The sequence below is a fragment of the Ochotona curzoniae genome, unplaced genomic scaffold (assembly GCF_017591425.1).
Source record: "Ochotona curzoniae isolate NIBS_2020 unplaced genomic scaffold, NIBS_Ocur_1.0 contig_430, whole genome shotgun sequence".
Classification (NCBI taxonomy): Eukaryota; Metazoa; Chordata; class Mammalia; order Lagomorpha; family Ochotonidae; genus Ochotona; species Ochotona curzoniae.
In genome coordinates this window covers 29,412,588-29,435,498 of record NW_024466219.1, presented here as the reverse complement: position 1 = coordinate 29,435,498, position 22,911 = coordinate 29,412,588, and the positions used below count along the sequence as shown (strand labels likewise).

The following is a 22,911-nucleotide window of genomic DNA, read 5'->3' as shown; positions in this document are numbered from 1 at the left end:
GTCAGATTGTATTTACACAGAGAAGGAGAAGCAAAGGTCTTCCATCTTCGGGTTCACTCCCCCAGTGACCACAATGGCCAGAGGTGAGCCGGTCCAAAACCAGGAACCAGGAGCTTTTTTCTAGGTCTCCCTTGTGGCTGCTGGGTCCCAAGGCTTTGTGTCATCCCCACTGCTCTCCCATCCCATGAGCAAGCAACTGTAGGGAGGTAGAGTAGCTGGGATAGATCTGGTGCTCTTTTGGGATCTCACTGTATGCAGGGCGAGGATTTAGCCACTAGGCTCTTGCACCAGGCCCTACCATTCCCTTTTTACCTTGTTCAGCATGGCTTTCAAGCCAAAGCATTATGTGAGTGATTTAGAAAAATAGTCATGGCAATTGGCTCAGATCCTTGTTTTTATATTTTTCTGTGCTTTATCCTCCTCCTAAGCCCCTCTGTCCCTGCTGACTCGGCTGGTGAATGTTTTACAAGTGTTTCTGCATGCAGGTGATGGAAATTTCATTGCTTAAATGGGTCCAGTCTGTTGTCTGACTGATGTAATTTATAATGTCGTGTATGTTACTATGGAAGTTGAAACCTTGTTGAGTTTTATCATGAAAAATTGACAGTTGTTAAGATTTATAGTTTCCTGGAACCAGCACAGTAGCCTTGTGGCTAAAGTCCTTGCCTTGAACACGCCAGGATCCCATATGGGTGCTTGTTCTAATCCTGGCAGCCCTGCTTCCCATCCAGCTCCCTGCTTGTGCCCTGGGAGAGCAGTCAAGGACAGCCCAAAGCCTTGGGACTCTGCACCTGTTTGGGAGACCAAGAGGAACTTCCTGGCTCCTGGCTCTAGATCAGCGCAGTACTGGCTATTGCAGTCACTTGGGGAGTGAATCATCAGATGGAAGATCTTCCTCTCTGCCTCTCCTCTCTGTATAACTGATTCTGCAACAATAAGAGTAAAAAAAATCTTTTTTTTTTTAAAGATTTATTTTATTTTTATTGGAAAGGCAGATATACAGAGAGGAGAGACAGAGAGGAAGATCTTCCATCCGATGATTCACTCCAAGTGAGCGCAATGGCTGGAGCTGAGCCAATCCGAAGCCAGGAGCCTCTTCCGGGTCTCCCACGTGGGTGCAGGGTCCCAAAGCTTTGGGCCATCCTCGACTGCTTTCCCGGGCCACAGGCAGGGAGCTGGATGGGAAGTGGGGCTGCTGGGATTAGAACCAGCGCCCATATGAGATCCCAGGCGTGCAAGGTGAGGACCTTAACCACTGCGCATCTGGCCCAGTAAAAATAAATCTTAAAAAAATAAAGGTTTATAGTTTCCCACTGGCAAGAAGAAAATACTGTCTTTAGAGTATGGCAGAATTCAGTGTGACTCCTGCTTATAGCCGCTATTCTAATTCATCCTTAACTAACGCAGTACCAGCCAGATGTTCTGTGTTTCAGTTCTGCCACTACTGGTGTCAGCGGGCCTGTCCTCTACAGGATCCCCTTCCGCCATCAGATGCCTGCCCCAGTTGTAGTCCCAGAACAGCTTCACTCATGGCAAGCCTGCTATAAATCAGGAGGTTCATTTGGCCCCCTCATTAGCTAGAATAACCTCAGGAACGTGCTTGCAATTAGTTTTATTGCAAAGCATATACTTAGCTAGGCTCTGGCTGTGAGCATCGAGCTCACATGCTCTCCCTGTAGTAGCAGAGTATGCCACCCTAATGGGTCACCAGTGTGCTCACCAGCTGAGAAGCTGTGTTGAGTTTTGATTTTCAGAATTTTTATTGTTGTCTCAGTGTTTAAGTCCATGTATTTGAACTTAGTGTCCTCTAGAGAAGGCAAAGCCAGCAAGATTAAAATTCTAAGTATTGAAAACACCGTTCATCTTTCTAGTGATTAGTTCCCAGTCTACAGCTATCTGCAGCCCCGTGGTGACCTTGGCGAATAGCAAGGACATTCCTTTCATTCCTGGAATTGACGGGGGTAGGGGGGTGGGGGAGGTTGGTTTGCAGCTCTGTGCTTTCAATTAGGGGCAAATACCCAATTTATATCCCTCTGTATATCACAGTGTGGCATGTATCATTCCTTGCTTGCTGTCTGAGGATAACAATACCTAATTGGCAAAGTTATGGTAAAGCTTCTTACCTCCACCCCCGGCCCAGCCCCCTGGTCCTGGTGACAAAGGAGGCAGATTGTTTGCCTGCAAGCCTGGGATCCCTTATGGTTAGCTTTCATGTCTTGGCCGTTCCACTTGTAACCTACGACCGTACTTAGGTCCTGGAAAGCAGTAGAGGATGGTTCAACATCTTGGGCCCCTGCACCCATGTGGGAGGACAGGACGATGATCCTGGCACCCACCTTCGGATCAGCTCAGCTCCAGCCATTGTAGCCATTTGGGGAGTGAGCGGTGGATGGAACACCTCTGTCTTTGTCTTTGTGTCTCCTCTCTGTAAAAAAGCTTTAAAATACAAATAAACCTTATAAAAGAGAACAAGATTGTGGTAAAGGTTAAATGATGGCTTTTAATTCTTTCATCACAGTGGTTGCTAACAGCAAGTAGTTATTTAGTAGTTATTACAGTTATGAGGTGTTTTGATGATAGTGTTGGCAACAGTCATCAGGTAAGAAAATCAAGTCATCCTAGACAAAATCTTAAAATTCCTTCTGGTTTGGCCAGAATCACATGTTAGCTTTCCTAAGCAAGTGTCGACCTGTTTTTAGATTTCAAGATCTTCGGTCTTCTGCAATAACCTGTCTGTCTTTAATAACAATCCATTTTTCATATGTATGTTTTCATTTTCATATGTATAAATGTATGTTTATTTTCATATGTTTATTTCATTTTCATATATATGTAGGTTTATTTCATATGTGTGTTTATTTCATATGTATGTTTATTTATCAACACAGAGATGAGAGGAGATCTCCATTTTCTTTTTTGCTCCAGAACTAGTCTCAACAGCCATGTCTGTGCCAAAGTGAAGCCAGGGGCCAGGAACTCCATCCTAATCTCCCAAAGGGCTGGCAGGGGTGCAGACATTTGGCCTGGCTTCCCAGTATGGCTCCAGGAGGCTGTATCCAGCTGGTGCTCTGCTGTGGGATCCCAGTGTTGCAAGCGGTGGTTATGCAGTGCCACAACACTAGCCCTCATGTTTATTTAATGTAAGCGGTGTTGTATTTTAGTTTAATTCAGGAGATTAGAAACCGTGTCCTTTGTGTCCTTGAGCGTCACCAGATTTTCCTTAAGCCTTCCCTTCAGGATATTCCTATGCATTTCCTTTCTCTGTGGGATTTTTTTATCCTGATCTCTCTCTTCTCCCCTGCATTCTTTCTTCATTGTTTTTAGTTGTGTTCCCTAAAAGTTCAATTCCGAATGAAGATGACAAGGACAAGGTTTAAAGGTAAAGAGGATAGCACTCCAGAGAGTCAAGAATTTCGACCCTCCTGAATGAGTGTTTTTGGTGTAGAAGGAGGCCTCTTGGATGGGAGAGACAAGAATGAAAGGAACAAAGGATAGGAACTACTGTACATTGGCCTCTGGCCAGATGATAAGGAGCTGATTGGAGTCATAGTAGCTATCTGGTCTGGTCCTTGTTTAACTCGTGTCCAAGTTCTGGTTGGCTGGCAGTGCCATACTGCTTCGAGGCATGTTTATGATGGTCAGGTGAGCTGCAGAGCTTTCAGCGCTGGGGCTGGCACCTCCTTCCATGACCTAGGATTTTCCTAAATGAACCCTCAGCAGTTTACATATTGAAGAAGCAAATAACTTCATGAGTTTTGATGATCAGAGTGTTGTAGGGTGAGCTGTACCACTCTCAGAGTTAAGCTAAGGATGTGTGGCCAAGACACTGGGGCCTGGTGGTATCTTGCATCTTTGTTTGAGGCATTAAGTTCTCAATTTCACATGTAAAGCTAGGACCTGAATGTAAAGCCTTTGGCAGTTTGGCTTTGTTGTGAATGGCAGGTAAATAAACAACATGGTACCTGTATTTTGTCCTTCCTATGTACAATATGCCTTTCCTTCAATACTGCTGCCACTGAATTTTTCCTATTAATATTCTCATTGCAGTGATGGTTATATAAATTTGAAAACAGATTTTCTAGATCTTTTATGGTTGTATTTTTTTTTATGTGACAGTTCCATTATATCTTCCTCTCTGTCCCTTCTCTCTGTATATCTGCCTTTCCAATAAAATAAATAAATCTTTAAAAAAAAAAATAGGGTACCAGTGTCCCATACACCAATTTGTCCTCATTGTTTCATTTTGCTTAGCTGTGGTACCATAGCAGAAATAAGAAACAGACATTTCTAAAATTGTCCATTTCTTGGTAATTTTCGCACCTGTAATCAAGATGCAGAACTATCACTACACAGATCTCTTTGTTCCACTCCTGATGTAGCTCTTATCTTCTACATCCCTAATTGAACAGAACTCTTCCTCTGTTGTAGAGTGTGGGCATTTAATCCAGCAGGTAGGATGTGTACATTTCCCCAAATGCATGGCTCTAATTCCCAGTGTAGACCCCAGGAGGCAGCAGTGTTGGTTCTAAGTTGTATTCCTGCAATCCACATGGGTAGGCCAGCTTGCTTGCTTGCTTGGGTTCTCACTTCTCTACACATACCCAGCCCTGACTTTTTCAGGCCTGCGGAAGCTTTTCCTTATTATTTCATTGACTACACCTTTAATCCTAGTTTCTCTCTCTGCACCTTTTGGGACTCCCATAACTCTTATATTTGTCCTTTTAATAGTGTCTTTCAGTTCTTGAATCCTTTTTTCAGTTTGACCCAGCTCTGTTTCCGGCTTATTGTTTGTTTCCCCCTGGTGACAGGACATATCTTCCAATTCTGAGATTTTTTTCTTCAGCTTCTTTCATTCTATTTTGGAGACTCTCCACTGTAGTTTTAATTTGTTCCACTGTATTCTTAATTTCTGATACATCAACTTTCATTTGATTCATTTCCTGTGTGACATGTTCCTTGTATTTCTTGGACCCCTGTATTACATGCTTGAGTCTTAGGTCCCCTAACAAGCTTGTTACCTTCTCTTCACCTTCAAGGATTTTGGTTTATTTTCTATATAATATTCAGAAGCTTTAACTGTTCTTAGTAAATAAAAGGAAGAAGTACCTATATTCTGTCTTGTCGTGGAAGCCAAAATCCCACTTAGCTTTTTAGAATTATTTTGGCTGCTGTTCATTTGAACGGATATATAAGCAGCTGTGTTAACTTTAAGGATCTATAGAAACAGCTAACGGAAACATCTGAACCTATATATATATGAAACATTTCTAAACTTAATGTTGGCCAACCAGAGCGGACATTTAGCCTAGTGGTCAAGGTGCCCATATCTCTCTTTGGGCTGCCTGGGTTCAGTTCCCAGCTCCAGCTGCCAGGCTTGAGGATTGCTCCATGCCAACAAGTGGGAGACCTGGATTGTCTTCAGCTCTCAGCCCAGCCCTGATGGTTTTGGGTATTACAGAGTGAATTTCTCTGCCCCTTAAAGATGATTACTTTATTGTTTTTAGCTTTTTGCCAGCCCCTGACAAATCGGCCTTTTCCTGAATTATGGATGTGGTCAGGAAACCAGAGCAGTGTTAGGAATAACTGTCCCCACTCCTAGATTCTGTGACGCATGGATAGGCCAGCGTACAACCCTAACAGGGTTCACTGGGGACTTAATGTTTGAGTCCATGGAAAAGCATGAGTGAAGAAGTTTTGCTGACTGGCTCGTGGAGAGGAGCTGAACAGGAGAGTTGATCGGATCAGGTAGCGAGAGAGTTCTCCCCAGCGCGTGGTACTTGAGTCTGCACCTCGCCCAGGCCTGGCTTCTCTGCCGCAGCATGCAGTGTATCACTGTTTGGTGTTTTGCATATGGGTTATTCAAAGTGGTGGTGTTGCTCGCTCTTGCCATCCCAGGAAGGTCACATATCAGTGAACCTGTGCCACTTTGTGCCTATGTACCGTTTGGTATATAAAAGCCTAGGGTAGGTGTAGTTAATTCATTTGCCCTCGGGATGCACAGATGGTACATGGTGACACCACGATTTGAATCTCAGTTTGTCAGATTGCAAATAATCATAATTATCCTAGGAATACTTGGATTGCAGCCCATACAGTAAGCGCTTCCCAGGTTAAGTCATCTAATCTTGCAGTAAAACTCTGATGTACGTTTCTAATTACTTTGCACCAGATACGTGAAGTTGTCATCAGCAAGTAGCAGAACGTCCTTTTTGTGCCAGGTGCCTGTTGGGTCATTTTAACAGTGAACTTGCAAGTGGAAGATCTCTATATCCACTCAGCTCTCTGCCATTCAAATAAAATGATAAAGAAACGGGAAAAAATCACTTTATGAGAAATAACAACATGAATACTTGTAATAAAAGGAAGATTCTCTCCTACTTGCTCCTCTGCCCAGAGGGAACAGGTTTAAGCTCCCTGAGCTGTTTTTTCCTTGTAGTTTTCTCCACAGAATGGGTTTATCATGCTGCTTTACTGATTTTAGGGACTGTCGGGTAACTTCTTTGGTGATGTCACACTCAGCCTTCTCCCTGCCTCACTACCACATGACATTCTGTAAGACTTGGTTAAATCATTGCTGTGAGGTTACATTACGCTGGCTGTAGCTGTTTTGTTCAGCAGAGCCAAACATGGTACTGGTTGAGTTTCATTTCTTGTATTTTCTTTTTATTCCTAGGTTCCGTAACTATCATCTTTCTTACTTTGTTTGCTTTGTTCTTCCTCACGTATGTTTAGTAACTGTCAATAGTTATTGCCGTGACGTGTCTGCCATTTGGCCATGTGCGCTGGGGAACTTTCCATCCAACTTCAGCTGGGACTGGTGGTTTCCTATTTTGATTTGTTTGTCTTCTGTTTTTCTACCTAACCTCCATTGACTCACTCCCTCATTTTACTAGAATTCATGTTTTGTATTTTCTTTTTAAGATTTATTTATTTATTTTTAGTGTAAAGTCAGATATACAGAGAAGATGATCTTCCTTCCAGTGATTCACTCCCCAAGTGACCGTAATAGCCAGTACTGTGCCAATCTGAAGCCAGGAGCCAGGAACTTCTTTCTGGGTCTCCCACACAGACACAGGGTCCCAAGGCTTTGGGCCGTCCTCGACTGCTTTCCCAGGCCACAAGCAGGGAGCTGGATGGGAAGTGGAGCTGCCGGGATTAGAACCAGTGTCCGTATGAGATCCCAGCATGTTCAAGGCGAGGACTTTAGCTACTAGGCCATGGTGCTGGGCCCATTTTTTGTAATTTTTAAATTCCATGTTATTTATGCTTATATTTTTGATAATTTTATTTTAAATATTGCTTTCGTGCTTCAGAGCAATGTATGCACATGTGGCCTCTGATTAGGGTGGAGAAGGTCCAGGAAGGTGAGTAGGACACGTTTCAGTCTTTGTGGTGTTGTTCCTGGAGTGTGAAGCAGAGGAGGGGAGAGGGCTGCTTCCTGCTGTCAAACTACATTAGCACCCACTGATGTGGTATGGCCCTTTGATGATGCCTTAGACAGCCCAGTGTGGGGAAGAGTATTTTGAGAGTGTTACTTGAATGGTTTTGTTGATAACTGAGATATCGGTTTCATTGTTAGAGACTTGAGAAAATCTTTCCAAGGCCTACTGGTTGACAGAGTTCCCCTTAGGGCATCCACAGACCAGGAACAGGCTGCAACCCTTTGCCAGCAAAACTGGGAATTCCAGGTAGAGGAGGTCTCTAGCAGGCTGACTGCCAGCCTGGTTTCCCCACATTTGCCATCGGGTGCTGCTGCCCTGTCTTCCTTGGTGGGCCCCAGTCCTGGCATTCAGCTGTAAGAACTGTGGCCTGTGCTGACTGCCCTGTAGCCTTGTGGCTGTCATGTGACCTGGATGGTGCCACATCCTAGCCTGGCCTTTCCCATAGGCATTCTGGCTCTCACAAACGCCAGCGAGTGCTGGATCCTAGCCCAGTCCAGCACACTCCCAGACCCAGCCCATAGCCATGCTATTGGCTGTTGCAACCTTGCCGAACCTGGTCTACCCACATCCCCACTTCTTGCATTCAACAGGGAAGTCCCCAGTGTTCCCCTCCCAGCCCCTGGTCTTGCTGCTGCTGCTGGTTCATGCTTCGCCCCAGCCTGGCATGGCCCACCCACAGTCTGCTCCCCTTGGCTGATGTTGCAGCTCAGCCAAACTGGGTGGAGGCCACCCCCTGGCCTGGCCCACCCACAGCCCCAGCTCTTGTGCTCCCTAGCAGGAGCTGTGGACTAGTAAGGAAGTTCCCCAAGTTCCCCTACCAGCTAGGGTTCTTTGTGTGGCTTTTCTCAGAAAGGTCATGTAGGAGGTGGATTTTTAAGTTCTTTTTTTTTTAATTGTGTGTTTTTGCATGTCAGTAGTTCTTAAATCTGGGTTGGACTTTTTAAAAAAAAAATTTATTTAATAGGTTTATTTGTTTTTACTGGAAAGATAGATTTACAGAGAAAGATCCTCCCATTTGCTGATCCATTGCTCGAGTGGCTGCAACAGCTGGAGCTGAGCTTATCATGGTCCCAAAGCATTGGACACTCCTCGACTGCTTTCTCAGGCCACAAGCAAGGCTCTGGATAGGAAGTGAAGCAGCTGGGACACAAACTGGTGCCGTATGCTATCCTGGTACATGCAAGGCAAGGATTTGGACACTAACTCATTATCCTGGGCCCCTATGTTAGTCATTTCTCTCCTAATTTTTGAGCTGTTCGTTTTTAGAAAGAGAAAGATTCTCTGTTGTTACCACTATACCTTGTTCTGCAGAGCTGTAACAGCACTCTAACATGCGGTGTGCCCTGGTCCACACCCTGTTCTACGGTAACACTTCCCTGTGGTCAGTGGGAAGAGATGCAGGTCTTTGTGCACACTGCATCTGCCTCATTTCCTTGTTAAATGTCAACTCCTGTAAGGATGTTCTCAGGCAGGGAACTGACTGTTTCTACTTAATTCATTGTTTCATTGTTCAAAAAAAGAAAGGGAGGGGGGGAAGCGGTTACTCCTACTCTGCCTACGGAGATTGCAGAGCCGCAATAGCCACTCCAGCTCGTTAGTTAATTCCTCCTGTACTCCGAGGTGTCTGTTTCATACCTGTAGCCGTGCAGTATCCAGTGTAACCTAATGCAGTCTGTCCCCTGCTCAGCTGAAAAAACGAAACAAGGCAACAGTGCTATGCTGATTTTTGGCTAAAAACTAGGTTGAAATTTTTATATCTGAGAGATCACTTCTAATTCAGTCTTAGTCCATTCTAAGCCCTTAATAACTATTTTTCAGATGAGAGAGTGTCTGCCTGACAGGCAATATTTATTTCAACAAAGTTACATATTTATCTGCCTTCACTTTCAAGTTAAGTAGAGTGTTCTCTCACAGGTCTGATCGTTGTGCTCTTACATCAGGATTGAATGCTCCTTGGGGGCAATTGAACAATGACTTGGTGCCATGTTCAAACCTGTATATCTTGCCCTTTGGCACAGTACCACCCTTTTAAAAATAACTTAGGCCCCGCCATGTCTGCTGATTTAAACATACCATGGTACATAGTAGAACTCATTAATTATTTGTTTAATGAATCATAAAAATCTGCTTCTGGGGCCCAACTTGGTAGCCTACTGGCTAATTCCTTGCCTTGCATCCACCAGGATCCCATATGGGCATGGGTTCTAATTCCAGCTCCTCCACTTCCCATCCAGCTCCCTGTTTGTGGTCTGGGAAAACAGTAGAGGATGGCCTAGAGCCTTGGGACCCTGCACCGGCGTAGGAGACCAGGAAAGAAGAGGCAATTCCTGGCTCCTGGCTTCAGATCAGCTCAGCTCTGGTCATTGTGGAAGATCTTTCCCGCTGTCTCTCCTTCTCTCTATATCTGCCTTTCCAATAAAGAAAACTTAAAATGAATCTTTAAAATAAATCTGCTGTTTCATAAACACCTTTTGGTCTTAATATAATTTTTGCTTCTTAACTTGTTAGTCTTAAGATTACATTTTTAAAAATTCATTTTTAAAAAAGTACCAGAAAAAAATTAGGATTTGTTTTATTTATTTGCATGGCAAAGTGACAGAGAAAGATCTTTCACTAGTTTGCTTTTCAGATGGCCAGAGCAGGGCCAGGGTAAAGGCAGGAGCCAGGTTACATGGATCAGCAGCTGCTTCTTGGTGCAGCACAGTAACAGTGAACTGGATTAGCAGCTATGCCGCCATCTGGCATTCTGATATGGGATATTTCTGCTAAATTCTTTTTTTTGTGATGGCAGGGGTTTGCAAATATAAATTTTACCTTTTTCATCATTGGAAAAAATTGTAAAGAATGAACCAATTATAGTCATGTAATCCAGTAATTTTGAATATTCTGTAGAGTTGTGTTGCCATCCCAAACACAAGTTTAGAATTTTTCAAAACTGAGAGAAGCTGTCTGTTCCCTTCTCTTTCCTTCTTTCCCTCACCTCAGACCCTCATCTGATTTCTGTCTTTGTGAATTTGTCAGTTCTGGATATTGTATATAAGTTATGTGATGCCTTATTATACCTGACTACTTCTGCTTAGTGTCATGTTTGTAAGGCTTATTTGTGTTAGGGATAAAGTGTCCCATTCATTGTTATTGCTGAGTACTGTTCTGTTGTATGAATGTGCAACCTTATATATTTTTGTCTGCTAGTTGATTGGCATCTGGACTGTTACAGCTTTTTAGGTATTGATGATCATTCCTTTCCAATTTTTGTGTATACTTATGTTTTCTCTTGGGTGTATACCTGGAAATAAAGTTTATAGGTCATGTGGTGATTCACATGTTCAGATGTATAATACTCAGCCTATACAAAGACCTACAACAGAATGTTCATTTTAGTTATTTTTACAGTAGTCTAAAATGGTAACAAGCCAAATGATTACCAATGGGTGAGAAGACAAATGGGATATCCATACAATGGGATAAATACATGACTTGTTTTTTCATTTTGTAGTATCATTCCTTAGTATACCAAGAGAAGTTCCAACAGAAGTTGAATATTGTTAAAATCATGGAATAAGTTTGTCTGACTTTTATAAGTTACAAAGAACACAGAAAATCTAGAATTTCTGGCCAATGCAATGAGGTACAAGCTAAGCATGCACCTGCAGTACCAGGATCCCCATATGGGCAGCACTTCAAGTCTGGCGTGTTCCATTTCTGATCCAGCTCCCTGTCCATGGTCTGCGAGCGTCAGAGAGGATGGCCCAAATGCTTGGGACCCTGTACCAATGTGTGAGATGAGAAGGAGCTCCTGGGTTTGGATCAGCTCAGCCAATGGCTATAGCATTCTTTTGGTGGAGTGAACCAGGGGGTAGAAAATTATTCTCTCCCTATTTCTACTATAAATGTGTCTTTCCAATTAAAAAAAAAAAGCTCTTTTTAAAGAGATTGATTTATGTAAGTTGTGTATTTTCCCTCCCCTGTTTCTTCTCCAGATATCATTGACCCCGCATTTCTGCGTCCAGGCCGGCTAGACAAAACACTCTTTGTGGGTTTGCCACCCCCAGCAGATCGCCTTGCCATCTTAAAAACCATCACCAAAGTAAGTAAAGGAAATGAGTTACTCTTGTGAATGCTGCTCTTAAATAAAGACAATTAAATAGGCTTCTTTAAAAAAAAAAGATTTATTAATTTTTATTGTAAAGGCAGATATACAGAGAGAAGGAGATAAAGATGCTGGACTCTGTCATTGTCCATGCCCGCAATGATGGATATATGATTGTGTATGAAAAACTACACTATGGTAATGATAGGGGATCTCAGTGAGGGGACAGGGAATTGGGGAGGGTGAGGGAAATCTCATGATCTATGGAACTGTATCATAAACTGATAATAAAAAGAAGTAAAGTTAAAAAAAAAAAGAGTATACAGAGAAAAGGAAATGCAGAAAGATCTCCCCATGCTGGTTCATTCCCCAAATGACCACACTTCCGGAGCTAAGCAGATCTGAATCCAGGAGCCAGGAATTTCCTGTAGTTCTCCCACATGGGGGCAAAGCCTCAAGGCTTTGGGTCATCCTTTACTGCCGCAGTAGGGAGCTGGATGGGAATGGATTAGCCAGGACACAAAATTGGCGCCCATATCGCACCCAGGGCACATATGAGGCAAGGAATTAGCCAATCGGCTATCACTCTGGGCACCATTTTTTGTTTTTCACGTTCAAGATTTTTGTTTTTCATTGAAATGCGAAGCACATAGAACAGGTAGCCTTACTGTGAAATATTTAGCTCAGAGAGGTGTTGGGAGCAAAGCTTAAAGTTCAGGAACAAGGATATTGTGAGTCATATTTGGGAGGTACAGGGTGGTAGCTGCCAGGGTCCCTATGGGAGTAGGGGACCGGGGAGTTCGAATGGGGAACATGAATCTGACGGTGACCCTGGCTGCACCGCAGCGTTCACATTCACCTCCCTAAACTGTGTCCTTTAACATGACGAAGTATATGTTGTGTGTGTTTGCTCATTGTCAGACCCACAGGAACTGCTCCCCAGTTCCCACTCATCACTCATAGCTGTCTTCCCACAGGGCTAATTGCCTTCCTAACCAAGTTGAAAATCGTTTACAGTAAAAAAATGCTTAGCTGTCTTGCAGTTTCACCTTCTAGTTGCATAGCTAGAGGACAGAAGTACAAAGATTGTTTGCCTGAAGTTTGTTTTAGTTCTCAGATCATAGTGGATTGAATGGGACATGTAAGGTTCTTGAATGTATTAAATGAACATCTGCATCTGAATCCCATAATGTGGGCTCGCAAATGGACACTTACTGCAATACTTGAGCAAGGCCGTAAATGCTAATGTGGGAGTGTGGGCAGGGTAGCAGAGGCAGAGTGTTCTTATTTCCTGGCATCATGCCCAAATGCCCATGGGCCACACCATCGCCAGGAGCTGTTTAGGTCAAGGAATACTGTGATTTGATTTTCGGGATCTGACTTAGCAAGAAGCAAGAATCAGGAGCTAGAACTCTGAATCACACCAAGATTGCCTTTGTCTTACGGCATACAGTTGCTTGCTTGCCTGTGTATGTTTCTTCCTAAAATAGTTCTTTCATTAATATAATATAATATAATATAATATAATATAATATAATATAATATAATATAATATAATATAATATAAAGAATGTATACAACATGTGAATTATGAGTCAGCAACTTTTTCTCTTGTGGTCTATCGCTAAAGGTAGGTATTATATTTATATGTAATATAGTTTGTGTCCATACATGTGTGTATGTGGTAAACTTTTTTTTTTTCCCTTGAAAGAAAGAGAGGAGAGAGAGAGATCATCCATTCACTAGTTTATTCTCCAAATGGCTGTGATGGCCGGAGCTGAGCTGCTGTGAAGATAGGAGCCAAAAGCTTCTTCCGGGTCTCCCATGTGGGTGCAGGGTCCCAAAGGACTTGAGTCAACCTCTGCTGCTTTCCTAGGCCACAAGCAGATCTGAAGTGGTGCAGCTAGAACTCAATCCGACACCCTTGTGTGATGCCAGTACCGCAGGTGGAGCTTTGGTTTGCTACGCAACCACTCCTGCCCCTAAGTGTGAAATTTTTCAGACTGCTCTGATCATTTCCTCATCTCTCCTCATGAGCCTGGGAATTTGGTTTGAACACCAGGGAAGGGTTAAAATCAAAAGAACATGTACTTCGCTCAGAGGACTTGCAGTTTTATTTGTGGACAGGTGACTGCTTGTTCTGCCTGGCAGGTTTGCTATTGTCTCCCTTCCTAGCCAACTGAGCCATACCTATGTCTATCACATGTAATCTGGTCCAAGGGAAAATGTACTTCTTCCCCTTTGGAAACACTGATTTGGTGGGGTTTTTTTGTTTTGTTTTGTTTTGTTTTGTTTGTAGTGGTGTTTTATTTTTGCTACCATTTCACAGAAATCCTTCAAATTCCGTGGCATAAGATAGCTTTCCTTTAGCTTTTCCAAATTTGGAATCAACTTCTCGCAGTTGTATTACTTCTCGCAGTTATATTATATTGTGTCACGCATAATTCTTTACTAGGAGTCAATACGATCAACTATGAATTCTCAGTCAAGGGGCCAAAGTTGGTCATGAGTTAAGGTACTGTCTGCAAGCTTGGCGTCCCACATGGATGCCAGTCAAAATTCTGGCTGCCCTTCCTGTTCATCTCCCCGCTAACAGCCTGGAAAAGCAGTGGAAGATGACCCATGTGCTTAATCTCCTGCACTCACGTGGGAAACCCTGATGACGCTGTTGGCTCCCTGAGTCAGTCTGGCCTAGCTGTTAACTGCCATTTGGGAAGTTTGCCAGCAGATAGAATCTCTATTTCTCTTTAACTCTGACTTTCAAATAAAATAAATCTTCAAATTCCTCCCCCCTCCCAATGCTATAGTGAAAAATCATTTTTCTTTTTTATTTAGAATGGTACCAGACCGCCATTGGATGCAGATGTAAATTTAGAAGCAATTGCCAGTGACCTACGTTGTGATGGCTACACGTAAGTGTTTTTCTCTGGAACTGGCAGCTCTCTGGAGCTGAGTTTCTTCATCTGTAAAATGAGAAGAATAATGTTTCCTGACCAGATGTCTAGACGGGTGAAATGAAGTGACCTGGAAAGCACCTAATGTCTGGCTTGTCCTCGTCCTTCCCTGCTGAGAGAAGGGACTGTCGAGTTGGTGGCTCTGAAGGATTTTCATGTCATTTCCTCAGGGTGCTCAGGCCAGCTGAGCCATTGTGGCTGTCCTTCAGTGGTGGTTTGTTCTTTGAACACTCGCTGTTTCATGACTGGCTCCCAAATTGCCCGGGTGTGCCAGCACTGAAAAGAAGCTCATCTGCAGGTGCTTTGTTTTCCAACTCTCAGAATTCATTTTCACAGCCTAGCTATTCACATCCACACATCAGGAAATCAGTCACTCTGCCTTCAGCTTGCAAATGTCTGTCGTTCTAATGTGGCATGCTTTCTTCACATACCTTTAGGATAAATTTGTTAACTGCCCCAATCTGGGGACCAGGTAAGAAAATCTGACATGGGCCAGGCGTGATAGAATAGTGGTTAATATCCTTACCTTGAACACGCTGGGAACCCATGTGGGTGCCGGTTCTAATCCTGGCAGCTCCACTTCCCATTCAGCTCCCTGCTTGTGGCCTGGGAAAGCAGTCACAGACAGCGCAAAGCCTTGGGACCCTGCACCCACGTGGGAGACCTGGAGGAGGTTTCTGGCTCCTGGCTTCGGATGGGCTCAGCTCCAGCCATTGTAGCCTCTTGGAGAGTGAACCATCAGATGGAAGATCTCCCTCTCTGTCTCTCCTCCTATCTGTATATCTGCCTTTCAATAAAAATAAATAAATCTTAAAGAAAAGAAAATCTATACTTGAGTTTAACTAACAGACACCATCCTGTTCAGTTTAATCAAAACCCTTTGTCCACAGGATACTTGGTACTCTACGTCTTTGGGGAAAAACCAAGTAATGTGGTGTTTTCTAAAGCCTTCTAAGGCGTGAACACATTGTCTTCATCTGAGGTCCCTGGAAGCGTGTACTCAACGACGTAAATTTATTCCTAAATTTGGATTTATATGAAAGAGAATCAAAGAGAAAGATCTCGCATCTGATGGTTCACTCCCCAAACTGCTGCAACATTTAGAGCTGAGCAAATCCAAACCCAGGAACCAGGAGCTTCTTCCAGGTCTCCCATGTGCGTCCAGGGATTTGGACTATCGTCTGCTGCTTTCCCAGGCTATGCATTAAGTAGGGAGCTGGATGGGAAGTGCAACAGCTGGGACATAAGCTGGCTCCCATGTGGATTCCTGGTGTTTGCAGGCAGAGGATGAGCCAGTTGAGCCATAACACTAGCCCCAAAGAGAATGTCTTAGTATTTTAATTCAAAATGAACCCAGTCTTTATTAGCTAAATGATTTTACTACTTGGAGATTGAAGGAAAAGTTAAGCGGGTAATAATAGCTTGAATTTGGGAGGATTTTAAGTTACAGAGGTGGTTTTTATGGCAAAACTAATCCTGTGCCAAGTATATTGAGTGTAGATTATAAAGGGGATTCAGTTAAGTGGCTGAAGTCCCGAGGTAAATGTGGATTTCAATTCTGCCATCACAGTTTGGGAGACTTCAGCCCTCAGTTGCTTGTTTGCGTTAGCTGATGGTGTCTGCGCCAGTGTCGGTTGTAGCACTGAGGGCGGAGTGCTTTTATCATTTCCCTTACACCGAGTCCACAGTTACAGTCAATAACTTCAGCTCTGTGAGTCTCATTTTGTGTAACATTATGTAAGTTTCATTTCTACAAATTAAGTTTTTAGTCCTGAAATTGAGACCTTTTTGCCAAATCTCCGAAGAATCCTGGGAAAGCTGTGAGGTGTTGAAACCCTAGTCAACCCCAGTGTTTTTACAGTTCAACTCAGAAGTGTGCTGACTGCGCACGTTGTTGCCTAGACCGGTTAAATAAGTGGCCGTTGTTAGGCCATGTCTGCTGGGCTGGAGCTGCAGTTACACACATCAAAGACTTTCTCTGTATTTTCCTCCTTTGGAACTTGGAGACATAAATGGCTTTTTATATAAGCTCATTTTATATACTATTTAACATATGAATATGCTAGTCAGCACTTTAGTGTAGCCCTTATGACTGTTTATTTTGCATTTCATTGCTTCCTCTGTAATTCTTTTTCTTCTAAAGATCTGGAGTATTTCTGATGAAAGCTAAAAATTTTTTTCTTAGTTATTTTCTTTCCAAATGCTTCAGTGCGTGCTTAGGAAAAATTGCCGGCAGCCCTCTTCCAGGGCTTGTACTGTTTCTGAACTTAAATCAGAACTTCTTCATTAAAGGGGTGCAGATCTCTCTGCGTTGGTCCGGGAAGCTTCTCTGTGCGCCCTGAGACAGGAAATGGCAAGGCAGAAGAGTGGCGAGGAGAAAGGTAAGATTGTCTCGGAAGTGTCTCAGTTGTGATGCGGTATCATTGTGCACACCTGACAATGACTGTTCAAATGACAGTGACTGTCTTCCAGCAATAATTGTCTGTGATAATTAAAGTTGACTTTTCTGTTAACTTTAGAAACTTTTCTGAAGAATTATGCAACCTCTTGTGCTGAGAATTATAATAATAACAGTGTTGTCTCTGCTCCTCCAGTAAAGTGTATTATGTCCTTTTATCATATACAGAGATCAGATAAAAACAAATGGGCCCAGTCATTTTTTTTTTTTATTATTATGAGCTTGGTCTGTTTATCAGTTCTGGAAAGCTCATGCTTTTCCTGAGGCACTATCTATATTATACCTGTTAAAATGCAGCTTAATTTGGAGACTTTACAAAACACCCACAAGAGTGAAAAGCAGAGTAATGTCATATTTTCAAGGTTCCCTTTCAAAAATCTAAAACCCGTTTTTTTTTTAAGATTTATTTATTATTGGAAAGTCAGATTTACAGAGTGAAGGAGACACAGAGAGAAAGATCCTTCATCTGCAGGTTTACTCCCCAGGTATCCACAATGGCCAGAGCTGCGCTGATCCGAAGCCAGGAGCCTCTCTGGGTCTCCCATGCGGGTGCAGGGTCCCAAGGCTTTGGGTCATCCTCGACTGCTTTCCCAGGCCATAATTAGGAAGCTGGATGGGAAGTGGGGCCCCTAGCATTAGAGCCGCACCCCATATGGGATGCCAGTGTGTGCGTGGCAAGGACTTTAGCCACCAGGCTACCACGTCAGGCCCAAAATCCATGTATTTTATGATGTGTCAGTTTGATACCAGCTAAATAAATTTGTACTATTTATATTTGAATGTCTAGTTTCACTATTTGGGTGCTTGTGATCAAACTTGTTTTACTCTTCTTTTATTCATTAGAATTCCAAAAGATTTCTTTTTTGATTTATATTGATTTCCTTTTTTCTTTTTTTGGATTTCTTTGGCTGCCAAAAATCTCTAAAGTAAATTTTTGTCTCTGTTGTTACATCAATATATGTTTAGCTTAACTTTTTTTTTTAAATCTTTTGTTAAAAAAGATTTACTTATTTTTATTGTAAAATCAGATATATAGAGAGGAGGAAAGACAGAGAGGAAGACCTTCACTCCCTGAGTAGCTGCAACAGCCAGAGCTTCACCAATCTGAAGCCAGAAACCTGGAGCCTCTGTTGGGTCTCTCATGCGGATGCAGGGTCCCAAGGCCTTGAGCCGTCCTTGACTACTTTTCCAGGCCAGAAGCAGGGAGTAGGATGGGAGGCGGTGGCACTAGCATTAGAGCCGGCGCCCATATGGGATCCCGGCATGTACGAGGCGTGGACTTTAGCTGCTAGAGCCCTTTTTTCATGGTCTTTACATAGTTGATTAGGGCTCAAAGGGTCAAGGGCTACAGGAAAATGGGTAAGATCATTGTTGCCACATTCTCTTTGTTTCTTCCTCTATGTTTGTTTGTTTAAAGATTTATTTGTTTTTATTGGAAAATCAGATTGACATTGAGAAACAGAAAGATTTTCCATCCATTGGTTCACTCCTCAACTGGCCACAACAGTTAGTGCTAAGCTGATCTGAGGAACCAGCAGCTTCCAGGTCTCCCACGTGGGTGCATGGTCCCCAGGCTTTGGACCATCTTCTTCTGTTTTCTCAGATTTCAAGCAAGGAGCTGGGAAGTGTAACAGCCAGGACACGAACCAGTCCTCATATGGGATTCTGGTGCTTGAGGTGTAGGATTAGCCAGTTTAGAACTTATAGCAATTTCCTTAGCTCAAGTTTAGTGACACAGATATCTTGTGAAATTCCTGGGCTTAGTTATTTAAAGTTCTTTCATTTATTTATTATGTTTCTTTTATTTTTTATAAGGCAGAATTACAGCCATGAAGATGTCTTTTCTCTACTGGTTCACTGCTTAGACAGCCACAATGGCCGTGGCTAGACCAGGCTAAAGTTAATAACCAGGACAATTTTGGTTCTTCCTAAATATTACCCTTTATAATCGTCTTTTTAGAACTGTGCCTATGGAATGCACAAAATTTGTTCTTTTTTATTAGTTTTTAAAAAAATACCAAAACCACTACCCCTGAGTTAAATTGAGCAGTACAAAGGAGCCTACAGGGCCTGGCGGCGTGACCTAGCGGCTAAAGTCCTGGCCTTGAACACACTGGAATTCCATATGGGCGCCAGTTCTAATCCCAGCAGCTCCACTTCCCATCCAGCTCCCTGCTTGTGGCCTGGGAAAACAGTCGAGGACAGCCCAAAGCCTTGGGACCCTGCACCCGTGTGGGAGACCTGGAGGAGGTTCCTGGATCCTGGCTTCTGTTTAGTGCAGCACCGGCCATTGCAGTCACTTGGGGAGTGAATCATCGGATGGAAGATCATCTTCTCTCTCTATCCTCCTCTCTGTATATCTGTCTTTGTAATAAAAATAAATAAAAAGTTTATTTATTTACAAAGTTTACCTGTTTGTCAGTGGGATTGGGTGCCTGGTGCCATAGCCTAGTAGCTGAGTCCTTGTCTTGCATTTGCCAGGGTCTCATATGGGCACCAGTTGTTATCCCGGCTGCTCCACTTGCAGTCCCACTCCCTGCTTCTGGCCTGGGAAGGCAGTGGAGGACAGCCCAGAACATTGAGACCGTTCATGTTTGTGCAAGACCTGGAGGAGGCTCTTGTCTCCTAGTTTTGGATCAGCTTGGGGAGTGAACCAACATACAGAGGATCTTTCTTTCTCTGTCTGTCCTTCTTTCTGTAAATATGCCTTTCAGTGAAAATAAAAAAAATTGGTGATAGTTATGTTTGTTAAGACTTTTCCTGAAAAGGAATAGAGCACATCGCATTGTTAATTCAGTCACTGGTGTCCTAAAGCCTTAGAAATCTCTAAACTGGAAACTGGAGTCTTAAGTAAGTACTGGAATACATGCTGTGATTGTGTGCGGTTTTGTGTTTGCTTCACAGGTAAACTCAAGGTGGGGCAGAAGCACTTTGAAGACGCTTTCAAGAAAGTAAAGTCATCTATATCAGTAAAGGTAAGAAGGCTCTTGAAGGTCCAGCACAGTGAGAGTAGGCTTGGATAAGTACTGCTATTCATAGTGTGTGTGTGTGTGTGTGTGTGTGTGGCTTTTGATTTTAATTTTGATTTTAATTAAAAGAGAGACATGTAGAGATTTCCAGCTGCCCACAACAGCCAGGGTTGAGTCACGCTGCAGCCAGGAGCTGGGAACTTAGTCTGGGTTCCCCACATGTTTGGCAGTGGTGAGTCCTTGAGCCATCAGTGGCCTCCCAGGCTGCTCATTAGCAAAATAACTACATTGAAAACTTTCTCCACAGAGCCAAGACTGAAAGCTAAGCCCTGTGATTGGGAGTGCGGACTTTGCAAGCAGTGACTCAGTCAGTGTGCCGAGTGCCTATGCCCAGGCTTGTTTATTTATATATCACTTCTACTTCGGGGAAGAAAGTTTGCTGTTACCTTCTGACTTAAAGTAATTGCCTTTATGAGGCTGTTTTGGAGATATTTTATTTGTGCGCGTTTTATACCAATTGTTCTGCTAATTATAGATTCTCCCAAAGCTACTTATTCAGAGAATGACCTACCTGAGTCTCTCTATACCCTCAGAATTTTTAATCAGTCTAGTTCAAGTGTTATTTGACCTGCCCTACCCTGTTTGACAAATAGTTTTTTATCTAACTGGAATTAGACTATACCCAAACTAAGCCTTGGAAACTTATCCATTAAGTTATCTGTTGAGTGTTGAGACTGAGGTGGTTGACTTTTCTCGGTGACTTTGTCAGCTGCTACAGCAGAAATAGTATAAACCAGGTGGCTCATAAGTGATGAACACTTGATTTTTCAGTCCTGGGTGTTGGCAAGTCCACAGTAATGTCACCAGCAGCGTTGGTAGTAGGTGAGATCCAGTTTGCAGGATCATTGGTGGCACAGATTCTCATCTGTGGGAGCACCAGTCTTTTCCTGAAGGTCCCACCTTCATGACCTAATTCATTCCCTCGTCCACCACCTCCTAACAGCATCACGTTGGGGGTTGGGGTTTCTGTATGTGAATTTGGAGGATGTGAGCATTAGCACACAGCATTGTTCTCATGTATCTGACCATTTTACTTAGCCAAAAGAGAAACTGAAACCGATTTTAAGGATGCCTTCTCTCTCACTCAGGATCGGATGATGTATGATGCTCTGCAGCGGTCCCTCACCCGGTGACATCTGCCCACATCTGCCAAGCCCGCCTGCCAACTGACACACACTTCATCTCGGGTCAGGATTTCATTTTCAAATGAATGAGGTCCCACTGGAACTGAAGAGTTTTTCCTTGAGGCCAAGTTAGGGGTCTTTATCAGGGTTGGCCCATGTTCTTTGCCTTTATCAGGTGGCATGCAATTTAATTTGCACATGTGATATTTACCTGAATATTCGATGAAGGTGGTTTCTGTCCATTGTCTCACTCCCCCGTTCTTTTTTAATTTAAGGAAATGTATTTCCATTTGTTTGAAAGAATGAAACAAACTGATAAGTCTGCCCTAAATCTCATAAGAGGGAGGCCTAGTTCAGGCAGAAACCGGAAACTTGTGTCAGTTCTCCCATGGTGGTTACCGGCACCTAAATTGGTGAGCCATCACTCACCATTGCTTCCCATAATATACATTAGGAGGAAGCTGGAATCAGAAACAGAACCAGGTGTAAATCTAGGCAGTATGGGATGCAGGTGTCCAGGTCATGAGTCAATGGCCACTGTTCCAAATGCCTGTGCCTTTTCCCTTTGTAATATATATGCATATATATATTTGGGGAATGTACTTTGAAATTCAGTAAATGTTTTGTTCATGGTCAAGTTAAAGTGTGAGAATTATTTCTTCAAAATGTTACTCTTGCTTGATATTTACTTTGTCATAGTTTTGGCCCTTTGGCCTGTATCTGACAATTCCTGACACTTTGTGAAGGGGTCAATCTGTGTCGTATTTAATAAGTCATGTTGTTACAATAAATCTATACTATGTATAGGTGGGTCTGATTATCAAGCTTTTCCTAAACATTTATTCTGTCCCATTTAATTAAAATGTTAAAAGGCTGCAAAAGTAAGTAAGATATGGGCCCGGCACGGTGGCGCAAGTGGTTAAGGTCCTCACCTTGCACGCCCGGGATCCCATATGGGCGCCGGTTCTAATCCCGGCAGCCCCGCTTCCTTTCCAGCTCCCTGCCTGTGGCCCGGGAAAGCAGCAGAGGACGGCCCAAAGCTTTGGGACCCTGCACCCGCGTGGGAGACCCGGAAGAGGCTCCTGGCTTCGGATCGGCATAGCATCGGCCGTTGTGGCTCACTTGGGGAGTGAATCATCGGACGGAAGATCTTCCTCTCTGTCTCTCCTCTCTGTATATCTGCCTTTCCAATGAGAAAATAATAAAAAATAAATAAATAAATAAATCTTTAAAAAAAAAAAAGTAAGTAAGATAGATTTGGGTCCCTTCCCTCCCCTTTTTTAGATTTATTTATTATTACAAAGTCAGATTTAAAGAGAGAACGAGAAACAGAAAGATCTTCACTCGTGCTGGTTCACTTCCCAAGTGGAAGAAACAGCCAGAGCTGAGCTGATCCAAAACCAGGAGCCAGGAGCTTCCTCCTCTGGGCCTGCCACGTTGGTACAGGGTCCCAAGGCTTTGGGGCCGTCCTCCACTGCCTTCCCAGACCACAAGTAGGGAGCTGGAAGGGAAGTGGAGCAGTATACAAACTCGCACCCACATGGGATCCTAGCACTTTCAGACGGACGATAAGCTGATTGAGCCATTGTACCTGCTCCAGTTTGAGTAATTTTTAAAATGTATTTGTTTTATTTTTTTTCTAAGTTTTTTTTTTAAAGATTTATTTATTGGTGCTCACTGTTTGAACCTCGGAAGTGAATGGGTTTAAATATCTTTTCCTGGATGCATTCTTTTATTATTATTATTATTGATTACATTGCATTATGTGACACAGTTTTATAGGTACTGGATTTCCCCCACCCCTTTCTTAACCC

General features: G+C 43.2%; 1 protein-coding gene across 3 annotated transcripts in view; it reads left to right on the top strand.

The window, feature by feature from the left end:
* Positions 1–21,740, top strand: part of NVL (nuclear VCP like) — a 61,218-nt gene extending 39,478 nt beyond the window's left edge. For all 3 annotated transcript variants that reach the window (XM_040985753.1, XM_040985752.1, XM_040985751.1), the window contains 5 exons: positions 11,423–11,529; positions 14,368–14,444; positions 16,779–16,867; positions 19,849–19,919; positions 21,062–21,740. In XM_040985753.1, coding sequence (XP_040841687.1) covers positions 11,423–11,529; positions 14,368–14,444; positions 16,779–16,867; positions 19,849–19,919; positions 21,062–21,106 — 389 coding nt within the window. In that variant the 3' untranslated portion in view covers positions 21,107–21,740. The remainder of the gene's footprint in view (positions 1–11,422; positions 11,530–14,367; positions 14,445–16,778; positions 16,868–19,848; positions 19,920–21,061) is intronic.
* Positions 21,741–22,911: the final 1,171 nt, after the last annotated feature.